The sequence below is a fragment of the Lagenorhynchus albirostris genome, chromosome 20, assembly GCF_949774975.1.
Source record: "Lagenorhynchus albirostris chromosome 20, mLagAlb1.1, whole genome shotgun sequence".
NCBI classification, from domain to species: domain Eukaryota; kingdom Metazoa; phylum Chordata; class Mammalia; order Artiodactyla; family Delphinidae; genus Lagenorhynchus; species Lagenorhynchus albirostris.
In genome coordinates this window covers 9,903,520-9,918,813 of record NC_083114.1, presented here as the reverse complement: position 1 = coordinate 9,918,813, position 15,294 = coordinate 9,903,520, and the positions used below count along the sequence as shown (strand labels likewise).

At 57.1% G+C, this 15,294-nt stretch overlaps 1 protein-coding gene across 10 annotated transcripts; it reads left to right on the top strand.

Annotated features, from left to right (window-relative positions):
* The first annotated feature begins 14 nt into the window (after nucleotides 1-14).
* On the top strand, nucleotides 15-15,209 carry CAMTA2 (calmodulin binding transcription activator 2). Of its 10 annotated transcripts, none has more exons than XM_060135583.1 (22): nucleotides 20-221; nucleotides 1,506-1,600; nucleotides 1,816-1,919; nucleotides 2,299-2,366; nucleotides 2,449-2,584; nucleotides 3,169-3,255; nucleotides 3,520-3,673; nucleotides 4,017-4,151; nucleotides 4,700-5,640; nucleotides 6,359-6,485; nucleotides 8,176-8,310; nucleotides 9,930-10,045; nucleotides 10,666-10,850; nucleotides 11,153-11,231; nucleotides 11,373-11,595; nucleotides 11,754-12,055; nucleotides 13,138-13,334; nucleotides 13,588-13,771; nucleotides 13,977-14,048; nucleotides 14,350-14,537; nucleotides 14,722-14,796; nucleotides 14,896-15,209. In XM_060135583.1, the coding sequence occupies exons 2-22, from the start codon at nucleotides 1,570-1,572 to the stop codon at nucleotides 14,957-14,959; spliced, it is 3,603 nt and encodes a 1,200-aa protein (XP_059991566.1). In that variant the 5' UTR covers nucleotides 20-221; nucleotides 1,506-1,569; the 3' UTR covers nucleotides 14,960-15,209. The 10 variants fall into 10 exon arrangements, with proteins under 10 accessions (XP_059991571.1, XP_059991570.1, XP_059991566.1 ...); XM_060135584.1 differs by having other exon boundaries at nucleotides 21-221; nucleotides 3,184-3,255; XM_060135586.1 differs by lacking the exon at nucleotides 3,169-3,255 and having other exon boundaries at nucleotides 21-221.
* The last annotated feature ends 85 nt before the right edge of the window (nucleotides 15,210-15,294 follow it).

The window sequence follows — 15,294 nt, the reverse complement described above, 5'->3', positions numbered from 1 at the left end:
TCCGCCTGGCTCGGGGCCCTGGAAGACGAGTCCCTCCAGCCAGCGCCCCACCCAGAGCCCCACGTGTGCTGACCCCAGGTTCTCGTCCCGACCCCCATCCCCTTAATTGGGAGGCCCCGCCCCGTGCGCAGTGACGTCGGACGCCGCTGTCAGCCGGCGCTGGGGGGGGTCGGTGTGGGGTAGAATGGCCGCTGCCGCCGTCACCCGCGGGACCCCGGGAGGTAAGAGCCGGGGCCTCTCGCCCGCCTCTCCGCCCCGCGCCAGGGGGCGCAGCTCCACCGGCCCGGACGTTGCGCGCCGCGCCGGGGACCACCGGCCCTCTCCCGGTTCGCCCCCACTCCCCGCTTCCGTCCTCCTTCCCCGCGCCAGGGGGCGCAGCTCGGCGCAGGGCCCCACGGCGGACCTGCCGGGCAGGACCGTCCCGGGGACCCCCGCACCCCGGCACCCGCACTGTCCCTTGCCCGCCACGCGTCCGCGGACTTTGCTCCGCATCTCCTGCAGGACATCCCTCCGTGCGGGAGGGAGGCGGGACCCTCCCACCTCGGAGCGTCTCCGGGGACCACCGCCCCGCCGTGGGGGGGCCGCCCCCGGGCCCGCTTCGCACCCTGACCGGCTCCCCATCCAGGACTGCGCACCTGCGCCCTAGGGCGGAGTCCTTACCACAACCCAGGCTCCAGTGCTCACAGCCGAGCTCGGACGGGCCTCTTCCTCCTCCCCATCCCCGGACACCTGGTGGAGCCCGCGCTGAGAGCATCCTCCAGCCTCCATCTGTTCCCCCAGGAGGGTGGGGGCTCAGGCTGGAGCCAGAGTGGTAGATGGGCTAGAGTAGGCCTGGAGGCCGAGGGAGGCAGAGGCTTTGGGGAGAGAGGTGCGGCGGGGTGCACAGGGCGGTCAGCCTCAGGATGGAGGATGGGTTGTCCTGAGGGTGGGTAGCTGGGTCCTGGTGTCTAGCCCACATTCTACCAGGCCCTGACCAATCTGGAGGGAAGGGTGTAAGTTAAGATCAGTTGTCAGATCTGCCCTTCACCTTCGAAAAAATCAAATAGAGAAGTAACTCAGGGTGTGTCTTCTAAGGCCTAGCTCTCCACCCGGACTTAGATCTCCTGCCCTCCCCCCAGCATCCAGGCTCTCATTTGCCAAAGCATCCTCCAAGAACCGGATGCTCTGAGTCCCAGCCCCAGGACCTGACCTCACCGTAGCCCCAGACCCGCAAGAGCCCAACGCCAGCCCCGCCGGCCTTCTCCCCTCCCCCACCCTGCCGGTCTCTTCCTGATTACTCTGTTCTGTTGTGTCTCCCGCTCGTGTTGGTTCCTGGCACCATGTCTGGGTTCGCCCTCTCCTCCATTCCCTGGCTGTACTCTGACATCATAGTCCAGCCCCTTCCTCTCGCTTCCTCATCTTTCTTAGATATCACGACCCAGTTCTGTACCTGGTCTCCTACCTCATTCTCCTCATCCTGGATAGTGTGGAGGCTTCTGCCATGACCTTGTTCTCTCCCTTCCCAGCACAGACTCCCCCTCCCCCCGGCCCCTCAGGCCGGGGGTGACCTTGCCCCCTGGAGCCCTCACCATGAATACCAAGGACACCACCGAGGTTGCTGGTGAGTTCACAATCCAGGTTCCCAGTTTGGGCACAGCCTTTTTTTCTCCCCAAGTGGTGGTGACCTAATTCTTGGATCCCTGCTCTCCTTGTCATCATTTCATCCCACCCTCCCACCCCGCCCCGCCCCATGCTCTGGATTTGGCCCTTTTCCCCTGGATTATCACAGGGATATCAGGAGCAGCGCCCTAAGTCCTCCCTTCTCATCCTCTCTAGAGAACAGCCACCACCTGAAGATCTTTCTACCCAAGAAGCTGCTGGAGTGTCTTCCTCGCTGTGCGCTGCTGCCTCCAGAGCGACTCCGGTGGAATACAAATGAGGTTTTCTAGGGAGCCTGTGGGATTAGGGCGTAGCAGGGCCTGGTGGGCTGGAGGAGTGTGAATGGGGGTCTTGCTGTGCCTGTCGACATTCTCTAGGCTCTTTGAGGATCATAGGAGAGGTATAAAGCCCTGCATCTTGTAGTAGCTCGCTTCTCCTTGGCATATCCACCTGTGTAAAGATACTATCTACCACTTACAAAGTATTTCCTACAAACCAAGCACTGTGCTTAGTACTTGTCCTGCATTATCTCATTCAGTCCTCCAAGGACGCTGTAGAGCAGACGCTGTTGTTATCCCCGAGGTATAGATGGGAAAGACCAAGAGGCCAGCCTGAGACTTTGGAAAGGGGACACGCACCTGAGTGCCTCTTCTCCTGCAGGAGATTGCATCCTACTTGATCACCTTCGAGAAGCATGATGAGTGGCTATCCTGTGCACCCAAGACAAGGTGAGAACTTTTGTGAAGGTGGGGAGTGGCAGGGATCCTGGGTTCTGTACACAGAACTCGAGGCCAATCCTTCCCTTCTCAGGCCTCAGAATGGCTCTATTATCCTCTACAACCGCAAGAAGGTGAAATACCGGAAGGATGGTTACCTCTGGAAGAAGCGGAAGGACGGGAAGACCACCCGAGAGGACCACATGAAGCTGAAGGTCCAGGGCATGGAGGTAAGCGAGGCCTCCAGCTCACCTGCCCTGGTCCTCCTTCTCCCCGCTAGCTAGGTTCCAGCCCTGCCAGGGCTTGGTGACATTCTCTGTCTACCACCCTCCCAGTCACTCTTCCCTTCTCACTCACTTTAGATCCGCTAGGTGGTTGCTTAGCCTACTCTCTGCTTCCCATTTCCCTCCGTGACCCAATTCTCCAGGACTTAGGCCACACCTCCCTCTGGAGGACACAGATGCCCAATCCCCTTACTTCTCTTGCATTTCCCGCAGGGGTCCGAGTACTGACCCTCTAAGCACAGGTTTCACTTCCCTCAAATCATTGCTCCTCATCTTGGATGCGTTGTTGCCATGCCCTCTGATTTTTGGATGGTCCCATATGGCAAATCTGGTCCTTGTTGTAAGGCCCTGGCCCCACTGTTCCCTCCTCTCCGTCCTGGGGTGACTTGGGGTACTGGGATTTGAAAGGTGTGGGGAATAGGTGGGGGTGGGTGAGGGTGAAAGAGGAACTGGTGGAAAGATTGGGATTCCTGCAAAGGGACTGAACAGAGGAAGAGTTGGGGAGCAGACTAGCCCTCCCCCCACCCCAGCCTGTCTCCTGGCAGTGTCTCTATGGCTGCTACGTTCACTCTTCCATCGTCCCCACATTCCATCGGCGCTGCTACTGGCTGCTCCAGGTGAGGATGGAAGAGCTCAGGGAGACAGAGTCTGCCTGGCTCTTTGAGGGAGGTGGGGGCCTGCAAGAATGAAGTGGAAGGATGACTAGGTTCTGAGTGGGAAAAGGAGACTGGGAAGAAGAGAAAGGGGTTTGGGGATGGAGAGAGCCAGAACTTGGGGGGTGAGGTTGGGGGTGCCTGGGAAGAAAGTGAGGACTAGGAGGCTGAACCCCTGGGCGGCAGGACCCCCCCCATAGCACTCTGCATGTACCCTTGTGCTCTCAGAACCCTGACATCGTCCTTGTGCACTACCTGAACGTCCCAGCCCTGGAGGATTGTGGAAAGGGCTGCAGCCCCATCTTTTGTTCCATCAGCAGCGACCGTCGAGAGTGGCTCAAGTGGTCCCGGGAGGAGCTGTTGGGACAGCTGAAGCCCATGTGTAAGGCAGCAGGGCTAGGACAGCTCTCAATGGGGAAAGTGGACATAGGGAGCTCCCAAAGGGGCCAGGGTTCTATACTCAGGAGTCTGTGGGGTGACCATTTCCCCCCAAGCCAGGAGGGGTCTTTCCTGGGTGGGTGGGTGGGTACCAGGGTCCCTGGTGTGATCTAAGGTGTTGGAATATGGAGGGCAGCTGTGAGCTATGGGAGCTGTCTTGAGGCTGCTGGCCTCTGTTCACCTGGCCAGAAGTCTTAGATCATCTCAGGTGCTTGGAAGAGCCATCAGGATTCCCTGGTGACTATTTTATGGGGGTCCCATAGCACTTCCCGCCAACTCTCCTCTAGTTCATGGCATCAAGTGGAGCTGTGGGAACGGGACAGAGGAGTTCTCTGTAGAGCAGCTGGTGCAGCAGATCCTGGACACCCACCCGACCAAGCCTGCACCCCGAACTCACGCCTGTCTCTGCAGTGGAGGCCTTGGTTAGTGACCCCTGACCTTGGAACCCTCCTCCCTCCTAGTGTGCTGCCCTTACTCACACCAGGGGGATAGCTGGGATTTGCATGCTTATTTGCATGTCTTTTGCATGTTCCAGAAAGATGGGCCAGATGAGCAGAGGCCTTCCCATCTGCACACTGACCAGTTCCTTTTACTTGATTCCTGGCAGCCCAGGCTCTCTATTTGCTTTCTTCATAAAGCAGCTCCTGGCCACCCCAGCACTACCACTTACACACAGGCTCAGCTTTATTCTTAGTTGGTACCCACTTGGTTCTGTTCTTTTGTCCTTTTTCTATGCCTTTACCTATTTCTCTCAGCTATTCCGCCAAGCCCTCTATCCTCTCCTGCAGTGCTCCTCCAGGGGGAGGGAGGGGGAGGAGAAATATTTCTGCCGCCTCCCAGTGGCCATAATCAGTATGACACCTCTGGTATTTAGTGACATCTCAGGAAATGCATGAAAGCTTTCCAGTAAGGGAAGGCTGGAGAAAGATGTGTCGTATCCCTTCTCTCCCCACCACCCCTTCCACTGCAGGTTCTGGGAGCCTTACCCACAAATGCAGCAGCACGAAACACCGCATCATCTCTCCCAAAGTGGAGCCCCGAGCTTTAACCCTGACCTCTGTCCCCCATCCCCATCCCCCTGAACCCCCTCCACTGATAGCCCCACTTCCCCCAGAGCTCCCCAAGGCACATACCTCCCCATCTTCTTCTTCCTCTTCCTCCTCTTCTTCCGGCTTTGCAGAACCCCTAGAGATCAGACCTAGCCCTCCCACCTCCCGAGGGGGTTCTTCGACAGGAGGCACCGCTATCCTCCTCTTGACGGGACTGGAGCAGCGAACTGGGGGCTTGACGCCCACCAGGCACTTGGCTTCCCAGGCCGATCCTAGGCCTTCCATGAGCTTGGCTGTAGTCGTAGGCTCTGAGCCCTCTGCCCCGCCAGCTCCTCCCAGCCCTGCCTTTGACCCGGATCGTTTTCTCAACAGCCCACAGAGGGGCCAGACGTATGGAGGAGGGCAGGGGGTAAGCCCAGACTTCCCTGAGACAGAGGCTGCCCATACCCCTTGTCCTGCCCTAGAGCCCGCTGCTGCCCTGGAGCCCCAGGCAGCTGCTCGGGGTCCCGCTCCACAGCCCAGAGCAGGCGGGAGAAGAGGAAACTGCTTCTTCATTCAAGATGATGACAGTGGGGAGGAGCGCAAGGCCCAGGGGGCTGCCCCACCTGTACCTTCACCCCCTCCTTCACCCACACCATCACCTGCCCCCTTGGAGCCATCAGGCAGAGTAGGAAGAGGGGAGGCCTTGTTTGGAGGAGCTGGTGGGGCCAGTGAACTGGAGCCCTTCAGTCTTTCATCATTCCCTGAGCTCATGGGAGAACTCATCAGTGACGAAGCTCCGAGTGGCCCTGCCCCAGCCCCCCAGCTCTCTCCTGCTCTTAGCACCATCACAGACTTCTCCCCAGAGTGGTCCTACCCTGAGGTGAGTCTCAGGCTTCTCTCCTCCCTCCTGCATCCCTCTTACCCTGTGGTCTGTGACCTAGTTTCCCTCAGTTCCCACGGCTGCTTAGTTCTCTTCCCAACCTCATAGAGTGTAGCTTGTTTCCTGTTTTCATAGGCCCTCTGACTAACCCTTTCTCCCTCCCTCCTCCTTCTACCTGTGAATTGTGATTGTGTGAGTCCCTCAAGTGCCCCAGGGGACTTCATTCCTTGGTGACTGTTTCATGGGGTGTGGTGGGGCCGGGGAGGGACTGGGACAGCTCAGCCTGGAGAAGAGAAAATACAACTGGGATGTGATTGCAGACTTTGGGAAGCTGAAAGACTGTGTTCAGCAGTGGAGAAGTTCTGCTTTTTGCTGCTCCAGGGAGGGAAAGCAGGAACTACAGTGGGGGTCCAGAGGGGGCCTGAGAAAAGGACTTCCTTCCAGTGACAGCTATCTGCAAATGGGTTGGTAGCCTTGGGGGAGGCAATCAGTTCCCCATTTCTGGCAGATTCAGGTAGAAGACAGGAGTGTGGGGAGAAGGGACAGTGGGTTGAGTTCACTCTACTGGGTCCTGTCCAATCCCTGCACCCCAGACCCAAGGGTGTACAGAGGACAGTAGATCCTCTCTCAGGGTCTGAATGAATGAATGAGTGACTGAGTGAAGGGACAATCAACAGAGAGAGCTCCAGTCACACTGCTCTCTGACTTCCGTCTGCAGGGTGGGGTCAAGGTGCTCATCACAGGACCTTGGACAGAGGCCGCCGAGCATTACTCCTGCGTCTTCGATCACATCGCAGTGCCAGCCTCACTTGTCCAGCCTGGTGTCTTACGCTGCTACTGTCCTGGTATGGGGACTGGGAATGGTAGGGGAAGGGACTAAGATAGGACAGTTAGGACTTCCAGGAAGACCTGGGAACAAATGTGTTGGGTTGTTCCTGAGAGTGGAAAGACCTCATCCAGTCCTGGGGCTGAGCCCTGTGGTCCACCAGCAGGCAGATGACTCTGAGCTTAGGTGTCAGAAGGTCTAGTTCTGGTCTAAGAAATCTACTTCTTAGCTGATTGGTGACCTTGGGTAAGTCTGTTCCTTTTTTAGGTCCTTGGCCTCCCCTCCTATAAGGTCAGGCATTTGACCCAAGGAGTCTCTAATGTCTGTCCAGGCCCTCTGGCTCCAGTCCAGGGAGTTCTTAGGAGAATGAGAAAGGAGAGATGTTGGTCTCCTCCAACCAGTCTTGGGACTGAAGGACATTGGCTTCTAGACCTGTGCTGTCCAATATGGTGGCCATTAGCCACATGTGCCTATTGAAATGAATTAAAATTAAATAAAATTTAAAATTCACTTCTTTTTTTTTTTAATTAATTTTTTTTTCCTTTGGCTGTGTTGGGTCTTCATTGCTGTGCGCGGGCTTTCTCTAGTTGCGGTGAGGGGGCTACGCTTCGTTGTGGTGCGCGGGCTTCTCATTGTCATGGCTTTCTCTCGTTGTGGAGCACGGACTCTAGGTGCGCAGGCTTCAGTAGTTGTGGCACGTGGGCTCAGTAGTTGTGGCTTGCGGGCTGTAGACCTCAGGCTCGGTAGTTGTGGCGCACGGGCTTAGTTGCTCCGTGGCATGTGGGATGCCCTTCCCGGGCCAGGGCTCGAACCTGTCCCTTGCATTGGTAGGTAGATTTTTAACCACTGTGCCACCAGGGAAGCCCTAAAATTCACTTCTTCCATCACACTAACCATATTTTAGGTGCTCAGTGGCCACATGTGCTAGTGCTACCCTATTGGACAGTGCAGATGCAGAATGTTTCTATCACTGAGGAAAAGTTCTTTTGGACAGCCCCGGTCTAGATGTCATTGCCAAGGCTCATCTCTGCCCTTTTGCCACCAACTTTGCCCCTTACTTTGCCACTCAGCAATGTTGCTGTGGGACCCTAAGGACCACTAGAGTGACAGGTTGACAGCTTTGCTGTCTATGAGTGTGTCCTCCCCCAGTCTCAACAGCCCTGTTTAATGGTGGATTGCAGGAGAGGGGCTGAGACCAGAGAAGCTAGGAATTGGGAGTCTCAGCTTCTGGTCTTGGGGCCAGGGCCTGGTGGTTTCATTCTCAAGGCTATAGACATTGAGACCCTGGGAAAGAGCTCTTATTAGGCCCTGTTGGTGAGCAGCTAATTCCTTTCCCGCATCTTAGTAACAGGGTTATGACCTCTGGACCTTGATCTTGGGGAATCAAGAGATTTCACCATCATCAAATTGTTTATAAGTATAGGTGTTTCTTGATCCTCTGCTTCTATACCTTGGTGCTGCACAACAACATCCTTAAGTACAGGGTCTAGAATCCAAGGGGTATCTGGCCTATAGTAGGTATTAAGTTCTCAAATGAAGGGAATCCCTCCCCAGTTAGTGCCAAGGCCACTGAAGCCAGGAGCCTCTGGGGCCCACAGCAGGGGGAGTAGGGGAGGTAGATGTGAAATGATCACCTGTGACCCTGACACAGGGGGTCAGAGAAAGAGCCCAGGAAAGAGAGCCCCCTCGCTGATCCTTGCCCTCCCCAGCCCATGAGGTTGGGCTGGTGTCTTTGCAGGTGGCAGGGAGGGAGGGACCCCTTTCTGCTTCTGTGCTCTTTGAGTATCGAGCCCGCCGATTCCTGTCACTGCCTAGTACTCAGCTTGACTGGTTGTCACTGGACGGTGAGTACCCAGCCCTCTGACCCCACAACCTTTGAGCATGTCATGCTCCTAGACCCCTCAGGACTCAGGCAGCCACTGCCTTGCCCCTACTTTACTGCTCTTCCCAGCTCCTGCTTCATTGGTCATTTCTGAATGAGGCAGCAAGCTTCCTTCATCTCCTCTTCCCTGTAAATCTTGGAGCCAGCTTTGTCCCAGTGCTTGTCCTGTCCTCTGCATCTCAGAGGATGGGAGGGGCAGCGACAGGGTGTAGAGCAACATACATGGGATACACATGAGTGTATATATGTACCTAAACACATATTTAAACTTTCTTACCATTTTTCCCTCTAATTATAAAGATAGGCATTTATTATAGGAAATTTTGAAATTACAGAAAAGCACAAAGTAGAAAATGAAAATTGACTATAACATTGTTCAGTAACATACAGCACCTTTAATATATTTTTTATACAGAGGTGCACATACATACACATGTATGTGTGTACATGTGTGTATTTGTTTAAATTCAGAACTGTGTTTGTCCCTTTTACTGGTTATCCCTCCTGTGGCTTTCAGAATTGTTTCTCTCCACATCTGCTTCTTTCTCAAGGTTTGCTTTTCTCCGTCTCCTCCTGTCCCTATCTAATCTGTGCTTTACCGTCTCTCCTGTGGGTCTCCTGCCTCCCTCTTCTTTCCATTTCTCCAAGGACCCTTGTCTTCACTTCCCCTCTTCCTTATCGCCTGTTTGGTACGTCCCCCAGATCTCCTTTGTGCTTTCTCTCCTTTCCTTGTTTATCTCTTCCACACTCTCCTGTCATACCTGAGTCTCTGCTCATGCCTCTCCACCTCCTCCCCACTGTCCCCTCTCTACCTTCATGCCCTTCTGTCCTGGCATCTCAGAACATCCCCAGCCTGCACCAGTTTCTCTGTTTCCCCATGGCTCTGACCCCCTCCTGCCTCCCCTCCTTGTCCTTGTGTGATCTCAGGAGGGAACAGATATAGCTTGGGACGTGTGCATGTGCGTTTGTGCATGGGGTGGGGGAGGAGGAGGAGGAATGGATGTGACCATCCATCTCTGTCGCCTCCCCTCCCCGCCATCCTCTTTGTGGACAGCTGCGGGGGGCCAGGAGGAGGGGGTGATGCTTTTCAAATCACAGTCTCTGAGCTTTTTGGGGCAGTGGTTAACAGAGAGGAGGGACCCTGGAGGCCTTGAGCCCCAGCCCACTACAGAGGTAGTGTCTGGAGCAAGAAGGGACAGAACCGTCACCTGGGAGAAGGCTGGGAGCATGCGTGTGTGTGTGTGTGTGTGTGTGTGTGTGTGTGTGTGTGTGTGTGTGAGATCTGGTGCAGCTAGGGCTGGATTCCCTGTGGGGAGTCCTACTGTCTGTGTGTCTTGAAGGACACAGTCTTGGTTCTGGATTCAGGTCCTAGGTCGATGGATAGTATGAAGACCCCTAGTTTGAGGACTGGTCATGGGGGGCTGTATTCAGAAGGTGGGTGGGTAAAGGGCCGTTGTTTGGAGAGGAGGAAAGGATATGATTGTGTCTTCACCACCCAGACTCTGGAACAGGGTCCAGTTTTGGTGTCCAGGGCATCCCCTAGACTCTGCCCACTGAGCCCCCATGTCCACTCCCTCTCAGACAACCAGTTCCGGATGTCCATCCTGGAGCGACTGGAGCAGATGGAGAAGCGGATGGCAGAGATTGCAGCAGCTGGCCAGGCCCCCTACCGGGGTCCTGATGCCCCTCCGATTCAGGTACCTCCACGAGGAGGGCACTCGACGGTAGGGAGCAGGGGGAGGGTCTTCCTTAGACATAGGCTCTAGTGTGTGACTCCCCTAGCTCTCCGGCCCCAGCCAGCCCTCCTCCCTGTCCCTGACGCCATCCTGCTCCCACCCCCGCCCCGCGGCAAGAGTGGTTATTCTGGGCACCCTCTTGGCATGACAGGCTTCAGACTATTTCTGGCCTGAAGGAGGGTGGAGGTGAGGGAGAGGGTGGGGGAGGGGATCCAGGGAGTTGGGGCTCAGTGCTCCGGTGGTCCCAGGTCTCGGAGGGAAGAAGGCTGGGAGAGGACTCTGAGTTCTGAGTGGGGGAAGTCATCTGTGGATATGGCATTGATCTGAGCCAGAGTGAAGGCACAACATGGGCAAGTGGGTGTGAGGTCTGGCCTGGAGGAAGCTGCCTGTGGGCGGGGGGGACACCCAGGAACTTGAACTGGGAGGACTGATGGGCCATCAGAGATCCGAGTGGTGGGAACCTAGACTGGGACGTGTAGGGAGAGGGCAGAACTGGAAGCTGAGAGGACAGGCGTGGGGTGGCTAAGGCCATTCCAGGCTGGGGATGCTCACGTCTCTACCTAAGGGTGTGTGCACCACAGGATGAAGGCCAGGGACCCGGGTTCGAGGCACGGGTGGTAGTCCTGGTAGAGAGCATGATCCCACGCTCCACCTGGAGGGGTCCTGAACGTCTAGCCCATGGAAGCCCCTTCCGGGGCATGAGCCTTCTGCACCTGGCCGCTGCCCAGGGCTACGCCCGCCTCATCGAGACCCTGAGCCAGTGGCGGTGAGCCGGGGCCAGCGGGTGCACGGCGGGGGTGCCCAGGGACTGAGGAGGAACTGGAGCTCTGCCATGGGAGCTGGGGTCACTGTGGAAAGGAAGAGGGGCTGGAAGAGGGTTTGCACTTGGCGGAGTTTTAATGTCCCCTGACTTACAACGCTGACCTCTTGACCTCCTTACATTCATTAAACTCTTTGACTGCTTATCCCACTGACCTTAGTGCTTCCCAGTCCCTTCGATTCTGAAGTTCCTACCGGGCGCCCTTTCTCCCTGACTGGACCCTGTTGTCCCTTTCCCAAACCCTCCAGGAGTGTGGAGACCGGAAGCTTAGACTTAGAGCAAGAGGTTGACCCACTCAACGTGGACCATTTCTCTTGCACTCCTCTGGTGAGGATGCTGGGTTCCTGAGTGCACGTGGGCAATGGGAAACGGGAATGGTTCTTCAAAGGGAAGATCCTCTGAGGGATACAGGGGAGGAGTGAGGACGGGCCCCAGGCCTCACCTCCACCTCCACCCTCTTCTTCTCAGATGTGGGCTTGTGCCCTGGGCCACCTGGAGGCTGCCGTGCTCCTTTTCCGTTGGAACAGACAGGCACTGAGCATTCCCGACTCTCTGGGCCGCCTGCCCCTGTCCGTGGCTCATTCCCGGGGTCACGTGCGCCTCGCCCGCTGCCTTGAGGAACTGCAGAGACAGGAAGCTTCAGCTGAGCCCCCGTTTGCCCTGTCGCCGCCCTCCTCCAGCCCAGACACTGGTGAGGGTTTAAGAGGGGACTGCGGGTGGGAGGACACGCCAGGGGAAAGCCAGAGGGTGGGAGACAGAGTGCGAGAGGAGGCAGCGGGGATGGGGAGGTAAGAGCAGCAAGGGGGCAGGTGGCGCCTTCTGCCCTCACCCCCTTCCCTCACCTCGCAGGTCTGAGCAGCGTCTCCTCGCCTTCGGAGCTATCGGATGGCACTTTCTCCGTCACATCAGCCTATTCTAGTGCCCCGGATGGGAGTCCTCCCCCTGCTCCTCTGCCAACCTCTGAGATTACTATGGAGATGGTCCCAGGCCAGCTCTCCTCTGGTGCTCCAGAGGCCCCCCTACTCCTCATGGACTATGAAGCCACCAACCCCAAAGGGCCCCCACCCTCACCGCCTCCTCTCCCACCGGCCCCAGATGGTAGGGCTGCTCCAGCGGAAACCGACAGCCCACCAGCTGTGGACGTGATCCCGGTACCGCTTATGCCGATGGAATTATGAGGGCTCGAAGTAGAGTGGGGCGCGGGGTGGGGTGATGCCGACCATTCCATAAAACAGAATCAGTCTGGCTGCAGTTTGGGAAGAAGGGGCCATTTACTCTCATTTAGGGACAAGCAAGTTTATCCTCTGCTTAGCTCCTGTCAGAGCTTGTGACTCAGAAGTCATGAGGCATCAGGGGTTAAAAATTCTGGGGAATATCTTCAGTTAGAGCCAGGTTGTAGGGGTTACTTGTTGATCCACGAAGGGACAAGGTTCTTGGGGAATGAGAGCAATGGCAGGAAGTTGGGAGGAGTGAGGAGCAGAGAGGTTGGCAAGATGGAAGCATCTGGCAATGACCTGGGGCAAGGGGGTGGGGTGGTGGGCGGCTTGCACAGGGTAAGAGCTAAGAGAGTCTTGTGGAATGAATGAACACATGAGAGAGTGGATCTTCAAGTGCAGCAGCGTACTCCTCCACTAGGACTGGGGACATATCTGCTTTAGAAAGGCTAATGGATTAACTGGGTAGCACTGGAGTACAAAAAATGTAGACAGCTCCACAAGGTAGGCTGCTTTACGTGTGGCCAGCAGGAAGTGCTGCAGGCTTCAGGCCTGGAGCAAAGGCAAGGCTGGAGCCATTCAATAAGGTGTCGTGTGATTGGCAGGCTCTGAGCTGATTCTTGGAGAGTGGGATGGGGTGGCGGGCATGGCCAGGTCTGTGGGAGCTGGCATGGGGCAGGCCGGGTGGGACAGTGGGCAGCCAGCCTGGAAGGGTAAGCCCTTCATTTGCCCAGCTCCTGAATCCCCATGTGGTATATGTCCTTCCTAGCCCATGTTTCCCATGCCTCAACAAAGAGGGCTGTACTCCTGAGTGGGACCTCAAGAAGTGTAAATGAATCTGGAACACTGGCGGAGAAAGACAGGGTTAGCAGGGACAGCCGTCCCTGAGGCCTCATCGTCTGGTGCTGAGAGGAGGAACAAGATAGGAAGTGGACTGACGCTACGGCCTTGGCCGGAACAGGCCGGAACAGCTGGTAGTCAGGGCTCCTCAAGGCTCACCCAGCTTCTCCTCCATCCAGGTGGACATGATCTCACTGGCCAAGCAGATCATCGAAGCCACACCAGAGCGGATTAAACGGGAGGACTTTGTCGGGCTGCCTGAGGCTGGAGCCCCAATGCGGGAGCGGACAGGGGCCGTGGGGCTCAGCGAGACCATGTCCTGGTTGGCCAGCTACCTGGAAAATGTGGGCCATTTCCCCAGCTCAGCCCCTCCCAGGTGACCAGCTCAGGACAAAGCCTCCAGATCCTTCTTCAGAGGAACATGGGAGGGAGGGAGGAAACTTCCTCATGGCCAGAGCTCCATCCTGGCTCAGGCCCCAGGGCCTTTGAAAAGGGGATTGGCACTGGCTGCTGAGTTCTGAAGTCACTCTGCAGGCTCTGTTGCTGGGGCTGTGCCTTCACAGCAGTCTCCAGGTGGGTGAAGAGAGACTGCAGATGCCCCATGGCCTCCCTTCTCCCTGTCCCTGCAGCGAACTGCCCTTTGAGCGGGGTCGCCTGGCTATCCCTCCGGCACCTTCCTGGGCAGAGTTTCTCTCTGCGTCCGCCAGTGGCAAGATGGAGAGTGATTTTGCCCTGCTGACCCTATCGGATCACGAGCAGCGGGAACTGTACGAGGCAGCCCGAGTCATCCAGACAGCCTTCCGAAAGTACAAGGTCAGGGGGCTGGGTGTTTCAGGGGATGAATTACACAATCTTGAGTGGGGAGATTACAGGTTCCCAGGACTTTAGGAGGGACAACAGTCATCCACACAGGCCTGGGATGGGGTGAAGGGTCGGGGACCCCAGGCAAGTCGGAAGGTTAGGTCACATGTCTGTTAGGTGGGCAGCTAAGTGCTGAGACCTCCTTCTCTCCCCTTAGGGCCGGCGGCTGAAGGAGCAGCAGGAGGTAGCAGCAGCTGTGATCCAGCGCTGTTACCGGAAGTACAAGCAGGTGAGACCATCCTCTCTTGAAAGCATACCCACCAACCCACACCCACACACACCCATTCCAGCCCAGAGCATCCAGAATGCTGCCGGAGCCCTAACTCCCCTTCTCTCTCCACAAGCTGACCTGGATTGCACTTAAGGTATTAGGCGTGGGACCTGGGTGTGAGGTTGTCTGTGATGATTCAGCCTTTCCATGAGTGTGTGGATTAGAGAAATAGAGTTGCATCAACTGAACTTGGGGGTGACCCTCAGGGGTTTGGGTCTCTGTCCATTTCAGCCCCTGCCCCTCCTCCCCACTCCTGCAGTTTGCACTCTATAAGAAGATGACCCAGGCGGCCATCCTGATCCAGAGCAAGTTCCGAAGCTACTATGAACAGAAGCGGTTTCAGCAGAGCCGCAGGGCGGCGGTGCTCATCCAGCAGCACTACCGTTCCTACCGCCGCCGGCCCGGGCCTCCCCACCGGCCCACGGGCACCCTGCCTGCCCGCAACAAGTATGGCGTTAGCTCTCTGGCCCTTCGGCCCTCTCTGCCCACCCACTGTGTCCATGCCCACTGTCCGTGGACTCCCGACTCATCAGCCTGCCCCCCTGCCTTTCCTTGCCAGGGTCCCTAAGGGGCGGAGGGCAGAGGATGCCTGAGTGTCCTGTGAGGTCTCATCTTTTCTTTCTTCCACCAGAGGCTCCTTTCTCACCAAGAAGCAGGACCAGGCAGCCCGGAAGATCATGAGATTCCTGCGGCGCTGCCGGCACAGGTGCTGTCCTTTCCCTCACTGGATTTGGGCCTGCCACCTCCCCCACCCGACTTCCCCGATCTGCGGGTCTCCTCTGACTCCTTCCTTGTTTCTCCGCAGGATGAGGGAATTGAAGCAGAACCAGGAGCTGGAAGGGCTTCCCCAGCCCGGACTGGCCACCTGACCTCTCCACTGCCTTTCTCATCACCCTGGGGGCCGCTTCTTGCAGTCTTAACAGGGACAGGGCTCTCTGGGGGAGGGGGAGCCCCCTGTCGGCAGCTTTCCCGTCACTTCTCTTGGAGCCCGTCCTCGGTCTCCACCCCCTCCCCCTCCGAAGTGCTGAACTCCCTTTCCCACCCCCGGCTCCTTCTCCTCTTCCCTCCGGGTCGTGCCCCTCCTCTTTTAGTCCCTGGCTCCAGAAGACCCACGCCCCACATACCTGCATCTTCAGCTGTGACCTCCGGAGCCCTGCCTGCCCCTTCTCCACAGCTCCCTCCCTGCCTGTACCCACCTCGGCCC